This window comes from Aulonocara stuartgranti (genome assembly GCF_965226115.1).
Source record: "Aulonocara stuartgranti genome assembly, chromosome: 23".
NCBI lineage: Eukaryota > Metazoa > Chordata > Actinopteri > Cichliformes > Cichlidae > Aulonocara > Aulonocara stuartgranti.
In genome coordinates, this window is record NC_138958.1 from 29,233,051 (window position 1) to 29,256,973 (window position 23,923).

General features: G+C 39.2%; 1 protein-coding gene across 1 annotated transcript; it reads left to right on the forward strand.

The window, feature by feature from the left end:
- Positions 1–548: 548 nt before the first annotated feature.
- LOC309700064 (uncharacterized protein) lies at positions 549–22,577 on the forward strand. Its single transcript, XM_082523433.1, has 3 exons — positions 549–623; positions 17,037–17,295; positions 19,500–22,577. Exons 2-3 carry the CDS (start codon positions 17,040–17,042, stop codon positions 21,449–21,451), a joined length of 2,208 nt encoding a protein of 735 aa, XP_082379559.1. The 5' UTR covers positions 549–623; positions 17,037–17,039; the 3' UTR covers positions 21,452–22,577.
- Positions 22,578–23,923: the final 1,346 nt, after the last annotated feature.

The following is a 23,923-nucleotide window of genomic DNA, read 5'->3' on the forward strand; positions in this document are numbered from 1 at the left end:
TTTTATACTAATAGATCTGTTTGATTATTACTTTTATTTTAAATAAGAAAACACAATTCCAATGTTAAGTAGCTTCATATCCTCTCTTATGTTGTCTCAAAAGTCCTTAAAAAGTAGAAATGTGAACAATTTGACCAGTTTCTAAATAGTCCTTTGTGGTAAGGTTGTTTTATCAACTACTGTGTGTGCACTTTGGTTGCCACAAAAACCTCCCCACTTAGCTAGAGCCTAACCTCAGCTAGCATTGACTAACCAGAGTAAGACCCTGCCCTTAAATCTTTCTCCATGCAAAGAATGCACTGAGAGGTCCAAGTCAAACGAGAATCTTCCTCCTCGTGCAGCTGATTGGGTTTCTTCTTTCCCCTCACTTTGTTTCTGTGTATAATAACCTCTTAATGCTGCAAACATGGAGTTCAAGTAGTGGTTTCTCTCTCACACAGATCCTGTTTTCTTCCCCCCGTCTCTCCTCGTGCACAGATCCAGCTCCTCTGTGCTCTCAGCCTGTGCAGCTCCACCCACCTGTAGATAAAAGCCAAACCCTCACCAGTGCTGCTGTTCAGCGTCTGTCACAAACTCCTTAAAAGCTCAGTGATACCACAGCAGCAGCAGCAGCACACACAAAGGTAAGTGATGCATCATCAAGTCTTATAGTTAAATGTGTTCATTTTGATTTGGTTTTGCTTTGGCATGGTCGTCTGATTGCAAGGCAGAGATTGGATCATTTTCCTTTTTTGCCTTTTGGGATTGCACATGCAAAGGAACATGGAAACTGAGAAGCAAGTAAATGTATCATAAGACATCCTACTTCACAGCTGTGAAGAATGGGCTGAGATGTCTCCGCAGATCACATCTGACATTTTTCCCAATGCAGAGAAAGAGGGAGAAAGAAAAGAAAATCCAAAAGAGACACCTGGGAAGAATAACCTGGGCTTAAGCTTGTTAAAATAAATGCACAGTGCAGCGTCTCGGCAGGATTTAGCACCAGTTAGTGGAATGCCTTGACATTTTAGAAAGTTTAGGTGCATGTTTTTCAGGACAAGAAAAACATGCACTTTTTCCTCCTGTGTTTATGGATAAGAAGATTTAGGTGTTAAGAGCTTTTGAGCAGTAATCTGTCCCGCATAAATAAGAGGAAACAGGATTTAAGAAAAAAGTCTCCTCAGCAGAACACTGGTGCTGCGGGCTGGAGACAGAAATTTTTATGCTTCATTAAATTTTCTTTTAGAAAACCTCTTCTGCTTCTTCGTTGTCTTCTTCTTCACTGTCATGCAGAAGTGAAGGTTTTCAGAGTTTCATACTGCAAGCCAGACTTTAAAATAAATTTTCTGATGTGGTGGTTCAAAATGACACGATGCAAAGCGATCAGACTTATTGTATCTTTATCCTCTCAGCATAGTTTAAGGACATTAAATCTCAATGTGCACCTGTCCGTAAAGCGTAAAGAAATCATGTGTCCATGTTATGATCATGTTAAATATGTCAAAGATGAAGTTGTTTGGGTTCATTCAAAAAATTTTACACTGCAAAAGTGGCATTAAAGCAGATTAATTTGGTGCCAGCAGAGCCGCACATGTAATGAGCTATACAGACTTGTGTGATGACTGAGGCGATAAGTTTTGTAAGTGGGAGATGTGAAATATCTTTTTTTTCTCTAAATTCATGTACCATTCTTTAAAAGCAGCACCCGTATCTAGGGTTATATATTTATATTAATAAACTACAACTGTTAATATGGGTTTTGGTAATTTAATAAGCTGTGGATATAAAGAGGTCCAGACAGCTCACATCAAGATAAGATGATCAACCATTTTTCCTTAGCAATAACATGTCTGGACCTAACAGACATCCAAGAAGCTTGCATGTGTTTTTCATTGTTTTTCTAGGACTGCATTTGTTATGTTGTCAGAAGAGGAAATTTGTAATAAAGTTCAACTCAATCTGCAGATCAGTTTTAAGTTACTTAAAAAGTTTGGATTTTGAGAATGAGACTGTTTGAAGCCTCGCAAATGTGGTCAGTTTGGGTTTTTTTGGGAGGGTTAGTGTTTGCGTCCAAGGGCCAGGATGTCGCTGTATCTGCTCAAGTGAGCACTTGAGTTTTTTGGCCCCAGAAAAGCTTTGCCATTTAAAACTGTTACAACATGCTGCCAAATAGTAAAGAAAATGTATTTTGGTGGCTTTTTGATGAAGAGTCGCAACTCTATGCTAAATGCTAAATCTGAAGCAGCTATTAGCGTAGTTTGGAAAAAAGACTGAAAACATATATTTAAAAAACCCTTTATATGTGTCTGTAAGCAACAATGTGTATGCAATGTGACAAAGTTCCTTTAAAAATTGCTGTAGTAAGATTTTAAAATATGGAGATTTTTTTTTTTTAATCTTTGAACATAACCAAGCTAGCTGCCCCCTCTTGTCTTTGTACTAAGCTAATGCTCTTGCTAGCTTTCATATTTACTTTACTCTCAGTGTTTGCATCAAACTTTCATCAAAAATCACAATATTTCCCAAAATGGTGAAATATTTCTGTAACCATTTCTTACAGTGAACAGAAATCAAGCTATTTATCAGCTATTTGGCTGTATTTTAGGTCAAATTATTCCACTATTTAAGGGATACTTCATCTTGTTTGCTAGGAGTATCTGTGAGCATGCTGTGATTTCACATATTTATTACTCTGTTAATGTCTCTTGACAGCTCTCCTCTCCGAGTCTGACTCCTTTGCAGTTCTCACCTACCAAACAGGAAGTGTTTATGCAGCTCTGAGGGAATGTGCCTCTTGATCCCACAGCTGCAGCCTCTGTGATTTCAGGCCATGTGTCCAAATGGTCTCGTGCTACTGTGCAGAGTACTGCAGCCATAGAAATGTCTCAAATGATGAAATCAGGTTCACTTTATGGCAATCTTACAGTGTTAATCAAATACAGATACTGTTAATGGTTCCACATTAGCTGCTGTCCTGACACGCTTTACTTTCTTTCAAAGCCACAGGTGGTAGCTCTGTTTCAAAACACCACTTTGTAGTTCCAGCTTTAAATTTTGCAGATTTATTACAAAGTGACTCTTATCTAAACTCCTAAGTAGAAGGAGTCCTAGTTCTTATAATCCCTCATAAATAGTGTGCTGCGAAAACATCTGGAAGTAGGAAAAGGGAGGAACATATTTTTTCCCTGAGTGGCATATTTTATGGTGTGACTGTATAACACATTAAGCTTCCCTTGGCTGTTGTCATGTCACCAGTACAGGCGATGTATGCATGTCACATCAAGCCGTAAATGCTCCCCAGCCCACTTTATGATTGCAGTAAAATTGATATGAGTGCATTCAATGATTGATCAACTGTAGAGGTAGAGGAAACCATCAAAATGAAATTGCTGGTGATAAAACCCAAATACAACCCTTCTCAAAGCAACATATAATCACCACCCAGTCATTTTTAAATATTAGACTGCTCCCAACCTCCAAACTACAGCAATTACTACTCCTCTGGAAGGGATCATATACCGAATCGTGCTCGTGATTTTAATATCCTCAGTACTATATTGCAAAACCATTCATCTTAACATGTTGGAAACCTTCAGTGGTTTTTGACGTCAGTTTGAGGACAGAACTTGGCATGTTTGGGTCTTTACCAGCACATTTTCAGAGGTGTATTTAAGTAGAAACACCAATAAAACATAGTAAAAGTTATGAATTTACATTATGAAGGCTTGACAGAAATTAGAGTCTGATGTTCTTGCCATAAGCATGACTTGAACATTAACAAGCATGTGAAAAAGAGTTTTTACAGTTCTCTATGCAGTAAACTTACTGCTCTTGTAGGAATTACAAAGGTAAGTATCTCAAAAATTGTTTGCTGGTCTGGAGCATTCCGTTTTTGTCAACTCAAAGACAGTCTTCTCAGCAAATTCATCCTAAGGTCAGACCACACAACTCTTAAAGAAACTACAACAAACACAAGAAATACAGACTCTACAGGCCTCAGTTAGCATGTTAAATGTTAAAGTTCATGATAACACGATTAGAAAAAAATTAAACAAGTGTGAATTGTTTAGTAGGGTTTCCAGGAGAAAGTGTCTTCTCTCTAAAAAAAACACTTCTGGTGTTGTAAACCTAATGGATGGAGATGTTTGGCATAATCCCTAATGCACAAAAGCAAACAAAGCATATCAACACGAACACTTAATATCAAACGCATCACAGTGGTGGCCAAGTGATGATTTGGGTTCGTTTTGCAGCCACAGGAATTCGGCACCTTGCAGTCATTAAGACGACCATGAACTTCTCTGTATGGACTTAAATGTGAGACCATCTGTCTTTGGACAGCTAAAGCTTAGTCCAAATTCAGGCATAAAAAAGGGCAATGATCCCAAGCACAGCAGCAAAATTATAACAGAATGGCTGATAAAAAAAAAAAAACAATTAAGGTGTCACAATGGGTCAGTCAAAGTGCAGGCATGCTGTGGTAGGACCTTAAGAGAGCTGTGCATACATGAATGCTTCCAAATCTCAATATCCTGAACAAACTTTGTAAAAAAAAAGAGGGGTCTAGAATTGGCCCACAATGATGTGACAGACTGTTTAAGTCAAAAAGAAAACTGTTACTTTATTACTTTATTTATTTAGTTAGTTATTGCAACTAAAGGTGCTACAAGCTATAAAATCAGTGTGCAAGTAACCTTTTGCTTTTGTAGCCGTTTGATCCATTTTTTTAAGAGTCAGGCCTCTCCATGCTTTTACAAAAAAGAACAAAATGCATCCAAAGGGTTAAAATAATATATATGTCACGTCTATATTATTTTTAAGATTTTTATTGTTGAGTTGGGGTTTTTTTTTGTGAAATGTTATATTTGACCTCATTTGCTTTCCACAGTATTTAAATGAAAACATGTGTGAGGGGAAATCACCATTTGGTGCTATCAACTTTCCAACCACCTGTTTCGCGCATGTTTAAAATTTGCATTTTAAAAACAAAGCGAGTGGAAAAACTCCAGTTTTTTTTTTCCAAATATGCACTACATCTGGATGGAAAGTTTACTGTGGACATCTGAAATGTGACAGCTGAACTTCTGTTCTTCTACACTGGACGATATTTCCCAGTGAAATAGTAAGTAGAAAAGCACAAACATTAGCGCTTGAGTAAATATAGTATCTGATTGGGAATTGGAAAAACAGAGGCAACACAGGGTGTGCTGTTCCCTGATTTGCTCATAACTGGAAATCTATTTATGCAGCTGCAGAATTCTCCAGTGGAGTCTGTGGTTTTAGCACAGTATTACTGATCAGATCTGATTATTAGCCAAACATTGTTATTACTTTTAAAAATATTCTTTCACGGGTCCATTTTTAGCACCAGCTAAATACGAGGGAGACCAAGAAAGATTGCGGCAGAGACCGCACAAAGTTCAAGGGAGAAGTCTAAATCTGATGCAAGCATTTCTTTGTTGCTGTACCTATAAATCTTCCCTATTTAAATCAAATTCGATAAGATCCAAACATAAACGTTCTCATCCTTTCTTCTCATTGAATTTCTTTTTCTTTAAACATGGAAACAACCTAAAGTGCCTCTTCGGTCTGGGTTGCTATTAGTTGCTGTCCACTGACATCAGATACTCTGTTTTGACAGAACTCAAAAGCTAATAGGAAAATAATTCTCCTCCCACTCCAGTTTTTGCCCTGAAATGAAAATTGTGGGCAGGCACTCTGTGACTTGTGGTTCCTACAACTGCAGGAGAGGGAAAAATATGTCAGTGAGATGGGTGATGAGGTCGGGTGGACTGCGTGGGTGTATGTGCAAGGCTTTTCAAAGGATAGAGTGAGCGGTGAGCAATTAAAAATGCATCCAGGTGCTACATCCATGCATTGTGGGATTTGAGGCTGTGTGTAGATGTGACATCAATGGCAAAAGCTGAAAGATATATATATAAGAAAGCAAAGTTAGCAAAGATGGAGAGATAGGAAGCTGAGCTGGGGAAGCGTTCACACCCATTTTTCTTCATTTTTTAACTCACTGCTTAGGGGGGAAAGTTAATATTCTCACTATGAAGATGAGCAGGAAGAGGGAGAAATGATCAAAAAGTTACATGATGATTGAGCTGAGATGAATCAGCTGCTTAGAGTGAAAACAAAAGAGAAAAGCAGCACAGGCTTGGAGAATAACAAGGAGGAAAATGGGGATGATGATGATGCACAAAACTTAGTATAAATTATGATAAACAACAAAAATAAATCTTATTATTAAAAAGCAGCCTTTGCCAGGATATCTTTTTCCCCCACTGGACTAATGGCCTGCATTTGTATAGCGCTTTTCTAGTCCCTAAGGACCCCAAAGCGCTTCGCACTACATTCAGTCATTCACTCATTCACACACTGGTGATGGTAAGCTACATTGTAGCCACAGCTGCCCTGGGGCGCACTGACAGAGGCGAGGCTGCCGGACACTGGCGCCACCGGGCCCTCTGACCACCACCAGTAGGCAAACACGGGGTTAGTATCTTGCCCAAGGATATTTGGCATGCCGCCAGGAGGCAGCCTGGGATCAAACCACCAACCTTCAGATTAGTGGCTGACCTGCTCTGCCACCTGAGCTACAGCCAGTATCCACCCAGCCTGTGAAAAAGGCAAGTAAACAAAATAGACTGTATTGATGAACTGAAAATCTGAGTAGTAATGTAGTTTGGCACCCTCTATTGAGCCACTTGCCTCACTACAGGTCCTGTCTGATAGATATCATTATTAGTAGAGCTGTTTTGACTTTATTTTCCTATCATGGTTCTGGATACAGTGAGTTAGTTGTTTTTGGCTTCAGGTGTGTGTTGTTGTCCTTGTCTGCAGAAACTCCAAGCATACCCACAGTGTGAGTACTCCAGACTGAGACTGTAGCGGTGGTGTGTTTTTCTTATAAAGGTTAGCATCAGCTCACATAAATTCATGCAGTGGGTCGCACGTATACTCAGGTACATTCCCCAGATGTCGTCTTGGCGCTCGTGTTCCTGTCAGCTGATTGTTGCATTCCTTTGTGTTTGTGTGTAGGAGCTGAAAAGCGTTTCCACATTACACTGACAGAATTGTTACACACATTATTGTATGAGAATATTGTGTCTTACGAGGTCAGATGGGTTTGTTTTGACCGTCCAAAAGCGATGTTCATATTTTAGTGTGTTTTGACTCAGTCTATTTAAAAAAAAAAAAAAGGTCAGTTGAAGAGAACAACATCTGTATTGTTCTTGGGTCTGCTGGAGCTCAGGTAGTGAAATCCCCATGGCAGGGTTGTTGAAATGAAATAAAGCATGATGCTGAAGCCTGAATCATGAGCCAGATCATTTCATGCTTTCTTTATGTTAACTTCAATTCAATTCAATTTTATTTATATAGCACCAAATCACAATAACAGTAGCCTGCCTCAAAGTGTTTTACATTGCATTGTAAAGACCCTACAATAATAGAGTCATACCCTAACAATTAAATGACTCCTTTGAGCAAGCACCTGGTGACAGTGGGAAGGAAAAACTCCCTTTTAACAGGAAGAAACCCCAGACAGAGCCAGTCTCGGGGAGGGGCAGCCATTTGCCGTGACCAGTTGGGGATGAAAAGAGGAAGACAGGACAAAAGACACATTCAACAATCCTAAATTCACTTTGACCTAGTCAAAGTTTCTATGGTGACCTGTCCAGATAAAAAGAGAGGAACCTTTGTGACACTAAGAGCTTCCTAACCCATCAGTATTACTGCATAGTACTTTCTTTACTTATGTTTAGTCATGCTCTTGGAAATGATGCACAGTGAAGTTTGGCATTGTTTTGCTGAAGATAGCAATGTCTTCCTAGAAATGTAAAAATATGTCTGGACTAATTTTCTCACGTGACATCATGTGCACAATGCTTGAACGTTGTCCACCATATTGGACTATTGCTATTAGTGTACTCCCCAAATGGTTGGGGAGTACCAGATGGTTGCCAGATGGTTGCAGACCAGTCTCTAGGCTTAATGGTCTCTAGGTCTCTAGGTGTAATGGGGCCTTGTTCACTTCATCCACTTGATCCTACATTGTGACCATGATTGCCATGCATCCAAAATGTTGGATAACTTAACACCACACTGTCAGAGGATGTCTGGAAAACCTCAGTACATATTCCATTCATTTGCTTCTGCTTATCCTTTTCAGGGTCACGGGGGGTGCTGGAGCCTATCCCAGCTGTCATGGGGAGAGAGGCGGGGTACACCCTGGACAGGTCGCCAGTCTGTCGCAGGGCTCAGTACATATTGTTTAGCTTTAATAGAGCTTAACACTTTATTTATAAATGTATAAATATTTTAAGTATCATGGTTGTACAAGGCATTCACAAGGTACTGATATCTGAACATGGACAGAAAAAAGCTCTGCCTAGTTGTTACCGCTTCACATTACTGTACTCCTCAACCATTTTAGGCTCGAGAGAAAAATTCCAATGGTTCCTGAAAGATGACAATTGTTTTTTTAATCTTACAGCCAAAATGACAATATGTCCATTATGCCAGTATAAATCCTGCTCAGTTAGCTTCTGGATATTGTTTTGAAATTGTTTTAGAATTCTGAAGTTTTTCTCTTGCATTTGGATTTGTTCACTAACAATGGTCTCAGCCATTCAGCATTAATTTGTAGCCTTGACACTTGCACACAAAGGCTTCTCTGTCAATGATCAGTATGCATCATTGGTGTTGAAATTTCAAAAGTTTGCTTTATATCCTGCAGCACAGTTAGTTTCCCACTCTTATTGGAAAAGAAGGACCCTCTGTTTAAAGTACAAAAGCCAAGCCCGACCACAGGCAATTAAGACTGGCACCCGTGTCTATAAGCAATGACATGCCTCTGTTCCTCACCGTTTGTTTATCAAGCAATAGATTCCCCACATCTGGAATAAGTCAGGAGAGGAACCCAGAGGAGAAATGGAAATGTGATTATTTCCAAAGCCAATCTAGAGGTGATAAAAGACTGGTGGCTCATCACCAGGCAAAGCCAGCTGCGGTTGTATGTATTGGCAAAGAGGCTGAGAGGAACCAGGAACCACAGTGGGCCGAGTAGTCTTTGTTGCATGAGATTGTCATCGAGTGCCGGGTGTGGAGGTGTCTGAAGAGATTTCATCAAAGCTGAGGTCATGCACAAGGTGAAAGTTTAAATCATAGAAGGGATTCTAAGTGGATTCTATTTGGTTGTTGTTGCAGAGAGGAAATATTTATTGTCAAGCTATTCGTTCAGGGACACAGCAAGACCATATTGTGTTGAAAAAAGATGTTTGAGAGTAGTTGTTTTTCATCTGCAGCTTTTGTCAGGTTCACTGTGAAACATAATTGTGAATGCATAATGGTCATGCCTAGTTTCCTGACTAGACTAAACTCTGTCCAATAATTTTGTCAGAAACAATGATTGTGTCGTGAAAGTGTCATTATTAGAGCGTGTGCTTTTACTTTAAGCACCTCATAACCAGAGATGGGCAGTAACGCGTTACTTGTAACGCGTTACTGTAATCTGATTACTTTTTTCGAGTAACGAGTAAAGTAAGGGATTACTATTGCAAAATCGGTAATTAGATTACCGTTACTTTCCCAAAGGAACGCTGCGTTACTGCGTTACTAAAACCGTGATTTTTTGCGAGAATGTCTCACGACAGTGACGTAAGCGAGTGCGCCGTTAGTGACAACAGCTGTGTGCAGATCAACAATGGATCACATATCGAGTGCGGGAGAGAGTATGAGCATGCAGCGTTTAAAGCGTGGAAGTACTGACCTTACTTTGAGTTTGATTCCATAAAAAGTGACAAAAACATTAGCGTCCATCGTGCGTGGGAAGAAAACTTCTTTTTACAGCGAAAAAAACCCCTAAACTTCCAAGGAAGCACCAAGAGCGCAACGACGTAATGGGAAACTCACAGAGACACTGCCGTATCCTTCCACTGACCGCTACACACCTGCACCAGGGTAAACCTCCGCCTACTGCAGTCCTGCTTTACAGGTGAAAATAGAGCAACAGGACCGCTGAGTCTTTGACTTTATTTATGTTCTGCTGTGTTTTACTTGCATCTATTTGAAAGAGTGAGTGTAAACACAAAAAATTATTTTATTTTATGTGCTGGAATGTGCAGAAAATAGGTTTAAATGTTAAACTCATTTATTCAAGTCAGAGAATGTTGCATATAATTAAATTTTTGCTTGATGCATAAAGTTAAAAGATTAAAAATGATAAAACAAGTTAAAAAAGAGACTTTTCCATTTGATTACATTTTGTATGATGGATTATGTAGAAAAAGTAGAATTGGGCTGAAAGATCTATCGCTTTATCACCTCTTCAGGTTGTAAATCGTGTTTTTAAAAAGTAACTAAGTAACTAAGTAACTAAGTAATTAATTACTTTTGAAAATAAGTAATCAGTAAAGTAACGGGATTACTTTTTTGGGGAAGTAATCAGTAATTAGTTACTGATTACTTTTTTCAAGTAACTTGACCAACACTGCTCATAACTACATGCTTCTTGATAAAGAATTGCAAACCTTTCGTTGTGCCGGGAGAAGCTGTTCCTCTTAAATCTTAAAACGAAGGTGGAAAGCAAATACATGAGAATTTTACTGCAGCCGTTGTGATGGGAAAAGTGTAATAACCCAGAACAAAATGATTCAGGTTTCTTTATTTGTTGTGTTATAATGTTTGCCACGCAAGGTACTCAAGTATCAAAGCTAAACACATAGTGCAATGTCATTAGAATTCAATACTTATTGCAATTTAGTCTGTGGTCTAGACGCTCCAATTGCTTTCCCATTAAACCGTCTGTAAACCAAAAAATGACTGATGATATCGACCGTCTGTAAATAAAGGCTAGCTGTATAATTAAGGGCAGCTACCCTGACAGCGTGACACAATAAGTTAATAAGCTTCAATAAACTCTTCAACTGTATCACAGCACCACAACACTGGTGTAGAGTGGACCGTGCTTGCGTTTTGATTCGGATGTTTGTGTGCACTTGCCTGTATTGAATGTCAGTTGTGTTCATTTCCATAATTTGTTATACTATACTTGCCACTTGGAAAAGCCATTTTTAATCTCAATAATACCTTTTATCTGGATAAATAAATTATATATATTGTATAAAAGATCTGCCACAACATGTCCTACCAAATATTGTCTGTTGCCACCTCTTCAAAATTTGGCTAGACATGTGTATACTTTATACAAAACAGTCGTAGTGTGTATACAGATGTGCCTAAAAAGTGGCCGGCCAGTGACAGGTGTACTTACTGATATGGTCTGCTAAGTGTACCCAATAGTGTTTAGCCACAGGTGTACCCAATGGGGAGAATAGGAAGGAATTTTTATGATGTTTTTGCAACAAATTGTTAATTAACTGTTTGAAAACGGTAAAACCTAAACTAAAACTGCATAGAATCAGTCGCCTCACAGCTAATTTTTGCTCACTATGACAAATGGTGTGGGGAGGCAATGCCAAGGAAGAAAAATAATAATAAAGAACTTAGCCGAGCATAACATGTACTTGGGTTGTTTGCTTTGCAGCAAACCAACCCGTTAAAACTGGGTATGTTTTTGTATGCTTTATGTCTCTGAGCCATGAAGAGTGGCATATCCTTGGAGGTCCTCTTTGTTATTTCCTTGCCAAACATGTGTTCCTTTTTTGTCTGCAGAGCGAATTCCCAACGTGTGAAACCATGTTCTGCTTAGAAGCTCAATATTTGAGGATCAGTCTCCTGCTGGCTTTATAGCTGAAAAAGATTAAACAAGTGATTTTGCTCCAAGATTGAATGTTTGGAGATGCACGAAAAGCAAAAGATTGTCTCGCCTAAAATGTGACATTAAAACGCTGACATGACTGAAATTCAGTCAGTTGGCAAATCGTTTTTTATTGAAGCGGTCTGTTCTTTTTTCCTCTGGAAGAAATTCATTAAAAATGTAAAACAGCAGCTGAAACTCTGGAATTTTAATGACTATTTAAATTAAATGTTCCAACAGTGAGTTTTCAAATATTTTGTGCCTAAGGGTGGATTTATGGAACCATTGCATAGGTCTTTGAGTACACAGAGGAAAGGACTATGGGTATGCAACCAACACAGAACTGTTTGTGTGCAGTCCTCCAAAAACAGCCCAGTAGTGCACTGGTAGAAACATTTGCTCACGACAAGGAAGATGCATGAACAAATATAAAAAGGCATGCATAATGGCTGCAGTGGTCCCACTTTCACTGTATTTAACACTTTGTTCCACATTATGACCTACGTCTCTTTCCTCCATGAACCAGCTGCACAAATGTAACGGGTGCTTCCCCATGTTTTGACTCAGGTGGTTTCTCTAATTGGGGTGATATCTCTGTAACTTGTCATAGACCTTACCCATAGATTTCCATGTATTTACGTATATCTTTGCCCAAGTTAGCTTTAGCCAAACAACAGAGCATTTGGGTAACAAATATATGTGAGTGCACTGACATGAAAGAAACACAAAGTTTGAATGCTGAGGAAGTTTACTTAAATATTAACGATATCAGTTATCAGTTATTTATGCCATATGGGTTATTACCCATATGGCAGCACGGTGGCACGGTGGTTAGCACTGTTGCCGCACAGCAAGAAGGTCCTGAGTTCAATTCCAACATCAGGCCGGGGTCTTTCTGTGTGGAGTTTGCATGTTCTCCCCGTGTTTGCGTGGGTTCCCTCCGGGTACTCCGGCTTCCTCCCACCGTCCAAAGACATGCACTTAGTGGGGATAGGTTAATTGGATAACCCAAATTGTCACTAGGTGTGAATGTGTGAATGAAAGTGAGTGCGAATGGTTGTCTGTCCCTGTATGTTGGCCCTGCGACAGACTGGCGACCTGTCCAGGGTGTACCCCGCCTCTCGCCCTATGACAGCTGGGATAGGCTCCAGCGCCCCCCGCGACCCTGAAAAAGGATAAGCAGAAGCGAATGGATGGATGGGTTATTACCCATATGGCATAAATAACTGATAACTGATATCGGTCAGTGTTGATGGGTTACATTAGGGTAGTAGCAGCAGCAACTGCTTCATAGTAATGCTTTCCAACAGCTATACACACATGGCACTTTCAGTTGTTCTTCAATTTTTTACTTCAGGTGTTGAATCTAAAAATTGCACCAAATATATAGAACCACCAACCAGTCTTCTAACAATCTTCCTTACAGGCTTTCCTATTACCTTGGTCTTCCTGTGACCACTATGAACTTTAAACATAAAGAAATAGTTAGATTAGGGGCAGTTTGCGTATATAGCTGTATTTTACCTTGTTAAATATTTGGGGTTCAAGCACAAACCATAAGTCTGAAAAAGTTTCATAAATTAGGTGTGTTTGTTGTTGCTTCCCTCTGAGGTTTAATCCACAAAAGGCAAAGAAATAATGAGTGAACTGATCCTCCACAAACAGGGGAGGCAAACAAACCTAAACAGACATTTTCATCCCAAATGTTTTGCTAGTTCTGACAGTTAGTTACAGTCAGTGATATTAAAGGCCATGTTCTTCTTTGAAAAACAAAAAGGTGATACAGAATTCATTACAATTTGTCATTCAGTTATGATCATATCAGTTCTGAAGCAAAAGTTCACTTCAGGAGTGGTTGTGAATCAGTGTTGCAGTGCTTAAGTGTGATCTTTTTTATTCTTAATGTTGTTGTTTTTTTAATTAACTTTCAGTTAACTGTGAGTTTTATGGCATTTAGGTTTTTCTCTGAACATTTCATTGTTGGTATTGTGCTTCAAACTATAACAGCTCTCATAAGAACAGACTCCACAGCTTCAAGCAGTCTGACCTATTTGACCGGACTAGAGTTTCACTCTTTCCTTTCAAAATTAATCTCTAGTCTATATGTGCTGTTTAATCACATATTTAAACTGGTTTTCTTGAAGCATTTAGATCCAAGACATCATAAATTACCAAATTCTGATAAGAATCAAACCCAGCTTCAGTAAGCTTTAGCTTTAGTACTTCCAGGCTACACTTGAGGTGTTCATTCATAGAGCTTTTCACTGTTTACTCTCACTGTTATCCTTCAAAAACTCAGTGAACGCCTGAACTTAGAACCTCCAAATTTCTCCAAACTGACAGTTAAGCTTTTGACTGTCCAAACTGACAAGCAGTCCTCAAACAGTAACTCCCCCTTTTAAAGTTTTTTAATTAGCCTTTTACTTTACTTTATTTTTTTATTTATATAGCACATTTAATAACAACAAAATGTTGACCAAAGTGCTGTACAAAGATAAAAATTACACAGTAACAAATGACATCAAAGATAAAAGATAAGAATGATCTCACCTTGGATAAGAGCCTCAATTTTAAAAAGGACCGCTGTACAACAGAGTTCATTTGTTTCTTAAAGGTAAACTTATTATCCAGTATAACCCCCAAATTTTTTGCATGCGGTTTAGCAAAAGGTACTAAACTGCGCAGGTCAAGATCTGGGGTACTGGAATTACAGCTTGGTCCAAAGATGATCACTTTTTTTTCCTTGTTAAGATTAAGAACATTTACGCCATTCAAGTCTTGACTTTATCGGGACACTGAAATGACAGAAACGAGACCTTAGAAATAGGTCTAAAATTTGCAAGGACAGAGGAATCAAGATTAGGTTTTTTGAGGTTTTTTAGACTTTTAGGCACCAAACTGCAAAAGGTGCTGTGTTATGTGTGTTGGTATTTTGTAAGCACAGTAGTTTGAATGTTGAATGCACAATGTCAAAATCGTCTGAAGCACATCCAAGACTCTTTCTGTCTTTGAGTGCTTTTTAGTAGTTTTTTCAATTACTGGAGATCGACACTCACACAGACTCGAACTTGAACTCTAAAGACTTTACTGAAGACTTTTTACATGCTAAGCTATTATGTTGCCTCTTGGCTTATCTCAGGATCAAACTTATAACCTTGAAATATGTAGATATTGTTCAATAACATTATGAGGCTTTTAGAAAATGGTGGAGAGAAGATTCTGAAAGCTTCTGCTGGTAGTTTTCTCTAGCAGTTAATTATTTGATATTGAAATATGTATATAGTTAGATGAGAAGTGCAGTCACTTCACTGTAAGTGGGTCCTGGGTTTATGTCCACTAGTCAGCTGGGGCCTCTCTGTGTAGAGCTTGCCTGTTCCCCCTGTTCCTGTGTGGGTTCCCTCCCACAGTACAAAGATTCCAAACTGGCTGTAAGTGTGCATATCTGAATGGGTGTCCACATCTCAATGTTAACCATGCAGTAGATGGCAACCTGTGCAATAGCTACTGCAACATATTCAAATCAACCCTAACATCTCTAACATGCTGATTTTGCAGAGAAACTAGACACATAAGTATTTCCATTCTAAAAATAATCCCCTGGAAACATCCAGTCAACACAACTTAGGCTACGTTCACACTGCAGGCGAAAGCGCATCAAATCCGATTTTTTGACCCTATGCGACCCATATCCGATCATGCTATGACAGTGTGAACGGCGCAAATCCGATATTTTCAAATCCGATCTGGGTCACTTTCGTATGTGGTACTGAATCCGATACATATCCGATGTTTTAGAAAGCGACTGCTGTTTGAACGGTCAAGTCGCATTAAATCCGCCTTTTACGTCACCGACACAAGACTGAAGCCAATTATCAGCGCCAGAGAAGCGCCCGAGAAGACATCGCGAACGCTTCCTGGCCATCCAGTGCGGATGTCAGTGAAACTGTTGGGAAGACAACGTAAACATTTTATTTGTACTGTATAATCTGCAGATTCTGACAGAAATCTGCAGCTATCCTTTGAAGCACCGCTCCTCTCTTAAACGGCAATAAGGATCATTATTAGGTTATTTACATTATTATGTAAATAACAAAATAACTTAAAGCAAAAATTGGGAAACGTGAAGACCGAAGTCTTTATATTAAGGGCCATCAGTCAAACAATACTGTTGCTCTGGGTCTAAACAGAGCGCGTTGTGTGTGACATCTTCTTTTGCGCATGCGGGCCGCTTTGAGCGTTCACACTAGAGAGCGTTTGCTGTCGCATTTTATTTGTAGTGTGAACGAGCAGACAAAAAAATCGGATTTGATCAAAAAATCGGAATTGAGCATTAAGACCTGCAGTGTGAACGTAGCCTAAGCTTTCTTTTTAGAATAATTGCTCTAAAAAATGTAAGCAAGCCTTCAGTTATTGCAGCTTTCCAAAATGTTTGATCTCTTTGGTTCGGTTTCAGGACACACAAACACTGCAGCTGAGGAAAACATGCATTCACCCATCAGTGTTTATTTTCACACAGTGCTTTTGGCAGTGCTTAGCTGATCTCCTTAGCGCAGACATGTTTAAAGAATTAAAGATTATGTTCAAAACTGGCCACATCCCCTGTGGGGCCTCTTAATTATAATATGTATGTGTGAATCACTTCAAGGATGTGGGAGGCTTTTACACAGTGTTTCTGAAAAGATATCTAAGCTAGGTCACATATGTGCAGTGGAGGGTTTGGGTGATTTCTTTGGTTTGACAAGTGAATTTTGTAAGCTCTTGAAACCTGGCATTTGAATTCATCTATGTACCAGTATGGTTTAAGAGCATGGCCATAAACCATTAATAGGCTTAATTATTATTATTTTCTTCTCTAAATAATTAAATGCTGTTTGCACAGCATTTATCCCATTGATGAGTAGCACAAGACACCCTAAATGACCAAACTCTATTCACATTAATTAAGTAAATTACCTAGAAGTAAATAATACATTCATTATACAAATATATGTATCAATGTCAACCAATAAAGCTGTTTACTTGTGATACAAATTGTGAAGTTTATTTGCTTTTACAAAACAGCATTTTCTGTATTTTATGGGAAGATGTGTAGTGGTTTTGGAAATTAATTGATATTCATCTAAAGAATCAAGATACCTTCAAGATACCCTCAAGGATACCGCTAACGAGATATATAGATATGATATGAAGATAGATACGAAGATTTTTCATGTGTGTAGATGCTTTCATTTAATTTCACTGAAATCTTTATATCTGTCTTATAGTTCCACTTTTTGTTTCTCAATTGCAGAAAATGGTGGCTGTATCCCTCCATTCTTTCTATCTTCTCATCACAGTGTTACAGCTATGTTTACTATACCTTGCTCATGGTGGGGTGTATTATGGACATAAACAGCCACCCCAACAGCCCCAGCCATTGCCACAATATGATGCATATCCACAGCAACAGTTTCTGGAGAATGAGATGCCAATACTTCCTCAGTATGGACAAGAGTTTCCTCAACCGCCATTGCACATGGGTAAAGAGAGACCACTGACAGATGGCAAAGGTGAGTTCAATATGTTTGTGAAAAATTACTTTTAGCTCCTGCATCTTTTCTAATACCATAATTAATAAACTAACAACCTGCTGTAAAACAGATCAAATACGTCAATGGGTCCTTTTTACATATTTATCTATATATTCTTTTGGGTTTTTTTGCCTGTCCCGTTTGGCTCTTTTGCCATCAGAATTATTGTCTAAAGGCAAAGAAAGATGCCCAACGGATTTACTTTACCAAATCGACCAACCCAGCCTTGCCGTATTGGTCTATTTGATTCGCCTTTTATTGTTTATTTTATTTTAACCTGCTAAATAAAGGACAGACTTGACTGGGGAAAAGAAAGGGGAGAAAGAAAGAGGGAAAGAAAAACAGAGGGGAAGAGGAATGGTGATAAAGGGCAAAAAAACAAAAACCAACAAAATAAGCAGACAAAAAATACATATATCAATCACCTGGATCACCTGTTGAGAAAGAAAAAAGAGAAAACAAGCAGAAAAAAAGAGAGCAATATAATAAACAACATCATTACGATGATCTATGGGAATATAACAGTAAATACTAAATATTAAAAATTATTGTGCAGCACGTAAGATCGACATCGACATATTTATCTGTATATTCCAACATATGACATGAACTAAATTCTTAGCTTTTTTGCATTGACTAACTAACACCTTTTTACTAAAAACTGCCTTCAAATTCCATTATAAATACAGGGGAGATGGCGTAAAACTGACAAGATATTAACTTAAGTGCACTGCTACAATAAATTAATTATTTACATGGAGCGCTCCCTGGTTTTGAATTTTCTTTCTTTCTTTTTTTTTCTTGGTTTTCTTTCCTCCTGTGCTTTTGCGACTTACTTTACAATAGATTCATTATGTCTGTTTTCATTATTTCAACAGCACTGTAAATAATTATTTTAGTTCATTATTAGTTCATTTATTTATAATCAAATGACCTAATAAGGGGTCATCCATTTTCAGATGCAGTGAGTAGTAACTGTATTAAAATCTTTTTAGTTAACATCGATCACTAACTACTGATAACCAGTGTTGGGGAGTAACGGAATATGTATCGCCGTTACGTATTTAAAATACAAAATATGAGTAACTGTATTACGTTACAGTTACTGTTTAAAAAGGTGGTATTCAGAATACAGTTACTTTGTTGAAATAAAGGGATTACACGGCGTTCTTTTCCTGTTTCATATGTTAGGCTATCCCCTCTCTATTTTTGGTAATTCCACACCAGTGGAAACCCAAACAAAACACACATTAAGAGGCTCAAATGCCTGTGTCTCAATCTCGCGTCTCATAATGACGTGAAGAAATATTTTTAAAAATGATTTGATATGAAGGCAATAGGCCAGAGTATTAAAGGCATAGCCCTAAAGAATGTAGCCTCATGGGCAGTGTAGTCTGTGCTGCAGGGAGAATGAGCTGCCATACCCGTTATGTGTCTGTGAGCGAGGGAGGGAGAAAAAGGTGAGTGGAAAAGTACAAGTTGTCACAGAGCAGAAACATCTAAACAGTTTCTGCTCTGTGAGCAGAAACTGCATGTAAATATAATAATAACAACTGCAGCCAAAAAGAGTGCCTGACGAGCTCAGTTGTAAGTACGTTATTAAGACTCCACTGTACACTGTGTTCGTGTTTTCCTCCGAAACAATAAGTTCCATTGGAGCAGCCTTTCAACGCCTCTCTGTCTCTCGCTAGCAAAGCTGACCCAGACAACAAAGTAAAGCTAGTTTTCGGCTACGAGCCCGACACGGAACCCGACATATTAGCCACAGGTCCCTTTACTATGGTTCAGAGCCACGGACCTGTTTTATATACGCACCGAATAGTTTTCTATACGAGATGACTGCAAAAAGTTCAGCCGTACCAAATGTCCACCCTACTGTTACTCATTTTATATTAAGATTTAAAAATCTAGTTGCTATTGGTATGGCGAGTAACCATAATAGTAATAGTAATGTCGCAAAAAGCAATAGGACATTCATGTAGTTGTAAAAAAGCATGATAATATATTAAGTAATCCAAAGTATTCAGAATACGTTACTCTCATTGAGTAACGTAACGGAATATGTTACAAAATACATTTTGGGGCATGTATTCTGTAATCTTCCCAACACTGCTGATAACTGATCATGTCAGATCATTATTTAGTGGGTCAACACTTACCTCTTTTAGTATTTTCCTTGACAGGACAAACCTTTCCCAGAGGAGCTAAAGGTCCACGCCCTCCTGTTCCAGGGGTAAAAGGTCTCCCAAAGGGACTGCAAGGAATTCAAGGTACCCCAGGGCCAACAGGACCACCAGGACCACAAGGCCCTCCTGGGCTTCCAGGACAGGGATTGCCAGGTTTACCAGGAAAGCCAGGCCCTCCTGGTCCTTCTGGCTACCCAGGAGTTGGAAAACCTGGTATGCCAGGATTGCCAGGAAAACCTGGAGGACCTGGATTACCAGGATCAAAAGGTGATCTTGGTCCTAATGGTGATGTAGGCGTAACTGGACCTCCTGGGCCTCCAGGACTTCCAGGTCCCTCAGGACTCCCTGGGATTCCAAAAGCAGGAGATCAGGGACTTCCAGGACAGCGAGGTCCTCTAGGGGAGCCTGGCCAAAAAGGTCTGCCTGGGCTTCCTGGTCCTCCAGGCCCCAAAGGAGACAAAGGACTTGGTATACCTGGTTTTCCAGGCTTGAAAGGCCCTGGTGGGCCACCAGGTCCACCTGGACAGGTGGGCATTGCTGGCATTGGTAAACCTGGTATGAATGGTCTTCCTGGACATCCAGGAATACCAGGAAAGCCTGGTTCTCCTGGAGAACCAGGACTGGCAGGGGCACCTGGTGAAAGAGGCCAACCAGGCGTACCAGGTGTACCAGGAATTGGAAAACCAGGAAAAGATGGTTTCAGTGGGCACCCGGGGGTATCTGGAGGGAAGGGGGAACCAGGTCTCCCTGGTTTACCAGGGAACCCAGGCTTGCCAGGTTATGGTAAACCAGGGTTTCCAGGACCTAAGGGTCATAAGGGACATGCTGGTCTTCCTGGAGCACCAGGTCCAAAAGGTGATAAAGGTCACCCAGGTCTCACAGGTGTCATTGGTCCCACTGGTTCAAGTGGAATACCTGGCCCACCAGGTCCAATAGGCCTTCCTGGTAGTCTTGGCTTCCCAGGATTAAAAGGAGATGATGGTGTCATAGGACCAAGAGGAAATCCAGGAATAAAGGGTCAGACAGGTCCTCCAGGGATTCCCGGACAGCCTGGTAGATCAGGAGAGGGTGGGCAACCAGGACCAAGAGGCTTACAAGGGTCCACTGGCCCAAAAGGAGAAGCTGGTGTTAGGGGTTTACCTGGTGCCCCTGGTGCTGCAGGATTAACAGGAACAAGAGGAGAAGGAGGACAGGCTGGAGAGAAAGGCCCCCAGGGACCACAAGGTATTCCAGGGCTTGCAGGACCAGGGGGCCCAATTGGACCCCCTGGGCTTCCTGGACGAAAAGGCGATGCAGGCTTAACAGGTAAACCTGGCTATCCTGGTGAGGGAGCCCCAGGACCCACAGGTCTTGTTGGTCCACAAGGTAACCCCGGTCCCAGTGGTCCTCCTGGATTTCCAGGGCAACCGGGACAACCTGGACCCCCTGGACCTCCTGGACAACCTGCTACATTTCCTGACCTTGGACAGATCCTTCCTATGACTGGCCCATACAGTGGCCAAAAACAAGGTTACAAGAACCCAAATGGAGGTGAGATTGGTGGAAATGGCCCTGAGCTGCCTGCATTCACAGCTAAACTCACAAATCCATTCCCCCCTGTGGGTTCCCCTGTCATCTTTGACAAACTCTTGCACAATGGCAATCAGGACTACAGTCCTCAGAATGGTGTTTTTACCTGTAGCATACCAGGGATCTACTACTTTTCTTACAACGTACACTGCAAAGGAAGTAATGTGTGGGTGGCACTGATGAAGAATAATGAGCCAGTTATGTACACTTATGATGAGTATAAAAAGGGATTGCTAGATCAGGCTTCAGGGAGTGCTGTACTCCCATTAAGAAAAGGAGACACTGTGCATATACAGCTACCATCGGAGCAGGCAGCAGGACTTTATGCTGGTCAGTATGTCCACTCCACGTTTTCTGGATACCTACTGTACATTATGTAATAAAATATAAAAAAAGGTGAGAATAATAGCACAGATCTGACCATAATGTAAATAAAACTACTTAAGTCACAAGGTACAATGTAGGTCAAGTTAAACGGGTTACATCGAGAATTGGGAAGATCTTCTTTAGTTCTTACTGTAGTTATTATTATTATTATTATTATTATTATTATAACAACACTGTATGTACCACAACTCTATTTACTTACAAAGAAATATCAGAAAGGGAAGTTATAAAACCATGGCCAAAATTTGTATATAAATGTTATGATAAATCACTTGGCTTTTAGCCATTCCATTGTCTTAATTACACATATATTATTATATTCATCTACAGAGAGTATATCATGGATTCTGATAACTCCTCATACAGTGCAGATTTACAGTATATCTTCTTTTTATTCACTTGACAGGACAGCAGTTTCTGTTCTACAATTATAAACCGCATACTGGGCATGTAAGAACCTATCACTTTATTTTTCTTAGTTATAAATTACAGTTGGGTTATGTATTAGGGTTCATCATGTAATTATTAAATTATTGTTAGACTTTTTTTGTTTTTTGTATTGTTGAGCTTTTTAATATGAAAAGATATTCATATGCATTTTACCACACTTATTCACTTAACAATAACATAACCATTGGCTATTTTATTAAATTTCACACCAGTCCACACAGTCCAAAACAGAACAGCAAAAAAATATACATGTTTGTTTTGTCCACAGTAGTTTGAATTTTCCCTTTGATGTCCTTAGTTTTTTGTTGTTTTTTTGTAATAAATATAAACTGAAAGGTATGTGTGAGTTTGTCAGTATTCTCTGTAATTTATTTGTCTGACTACTGATTACTTGGATTTGTCTTGTGTGTTGAACACTAAATAGAGAATTCATTCCAAAATGCAGGACACATAAAATAGCAGTACCCATTCATATGACTGTGCCACTTTTTTTCTTTGGTTGTTTGGGTGGTTTTTTTTTTTGTTTGTTTGTTTGTTTTTTCCAAACTGAGGATAAGCCATTTTGGTATGACATTCTTTAAAAGTACTTTTCCTAATATTCCTTTATTTTCAGACAAAAACTGTGCTGTAAATACGTGAATTTTGATCTTTGTTGTTTTTTCTTGGCAATATGATGGTTTAATAAAAAATAAAAAAAAATTAAAAAATAAATAAAATTTCGTCTTGACCTAATTTTTAAGATGATGTTTGTGCTTTGCAAAGCAAAAACATTGTGCTTTATAGATTCCTACACCAATAACAATCAACAAGAATGAAAAACATGTAGCCAAGACCTTAATCAACACAGCAAAATTGAACTGGACCATGTCTGGACTTGATTCTTTGTGGTATAGATTCAACAAAGTGCTGGAAACATTCCTCAGAGATTTTGGACCATATTGACATGGCAGCATCACACAATTGCCGCAGATATGTGAACTGCACATCCAAAATGTTAATCTCAAAATGTTCTGCCACATCTCGAAGATGCTCTACTGGATTGAGATCTGATGACTACTGTGAACTTATTAACATGCTCAAGAAACCAGTTTAAAGATGATCTGAGCTTTGTGAAATTGCACATTATTCTGCTGTAAGCCCCCATCAGAAGATAGGTCATAAGGGGTCATGTGGGATGGACTGGACATGGTCAACAATAATACTCAGGCAAGCTGTGACATTTAAACAATCCAAATATCACAGCAGAAATCAGACCAGGCAATTTTCTATTGTCTAATTTTCACTGAGAAGAGCGGCACCTGGTGAGGTCGTCTGCTGCCGCAGCTTATCTGTAGGCCAACATTTGGCATCTTGTGCATTCAGAGTGGTTGTCTGAGTTACTGTTGCCCTCCTATTAGCTCAGTGCAGTCTGACCAACATTATGCACTCCACACTGTATATAAATGCCACTTGTTTTGCACATATTCAACTCTGTATATTTTATATATTTTATTATTATTATTATTATTATTATTATTTTATTTTATTTTTTTACTATTTAATTTGTAAAAATGTGTATACACACACACACACACACACACACACACACACACACGTAGGAAAATATTTAGTATACACATCCAGAAATGCATACACTATTATATATTGTACATATATTTATTAGTTTCAGGTTGGCCATTCTTGTATTTTGCTCGTTTGTGTTGTTGTGTTTGCACATCTCTGTTGCTTGTGGGGCTCGCACACAAGAATTTCACTCGCATGTGCTGTGCCAGTGTGCCTGCACATGTGATGTGACAATAAAAAAAAGTGATTTGATTTGATTTGATTTGACCATTCTCCTCTGATCTCCACAATTTTTCATTTGTGGAAAAATCCCAGTAAATCATCAGTTTCTGAAATGTTCAGCTTGTCTGGCACTGAAATCACCTTTATTCAATATTCTGACACTCGCATTGAGCTTTAACAGGTCATCTTGACTGTATACATGCCTAAATACATTAATTATTTGTCTGATT

What these genes read in the sequence shown, in the direction of transcription:
- LOC309700064 (XM_082523433.1), top strand. Translation starts at nt 17,040, where the DNA reads ATGGTGGCTGTATCCCTCCATTCTTTCTATCTTCTCATCACAGTGTTA. An exon ending in ACCACTGACAGATGGCAAAG is followed by an intron (nt 17,296 to 19,499) that starts GTGAGTTCAATA and finishes TTTCCTTGACAG; the next exon opens with GACAAACCTTTCCCAGAGGA.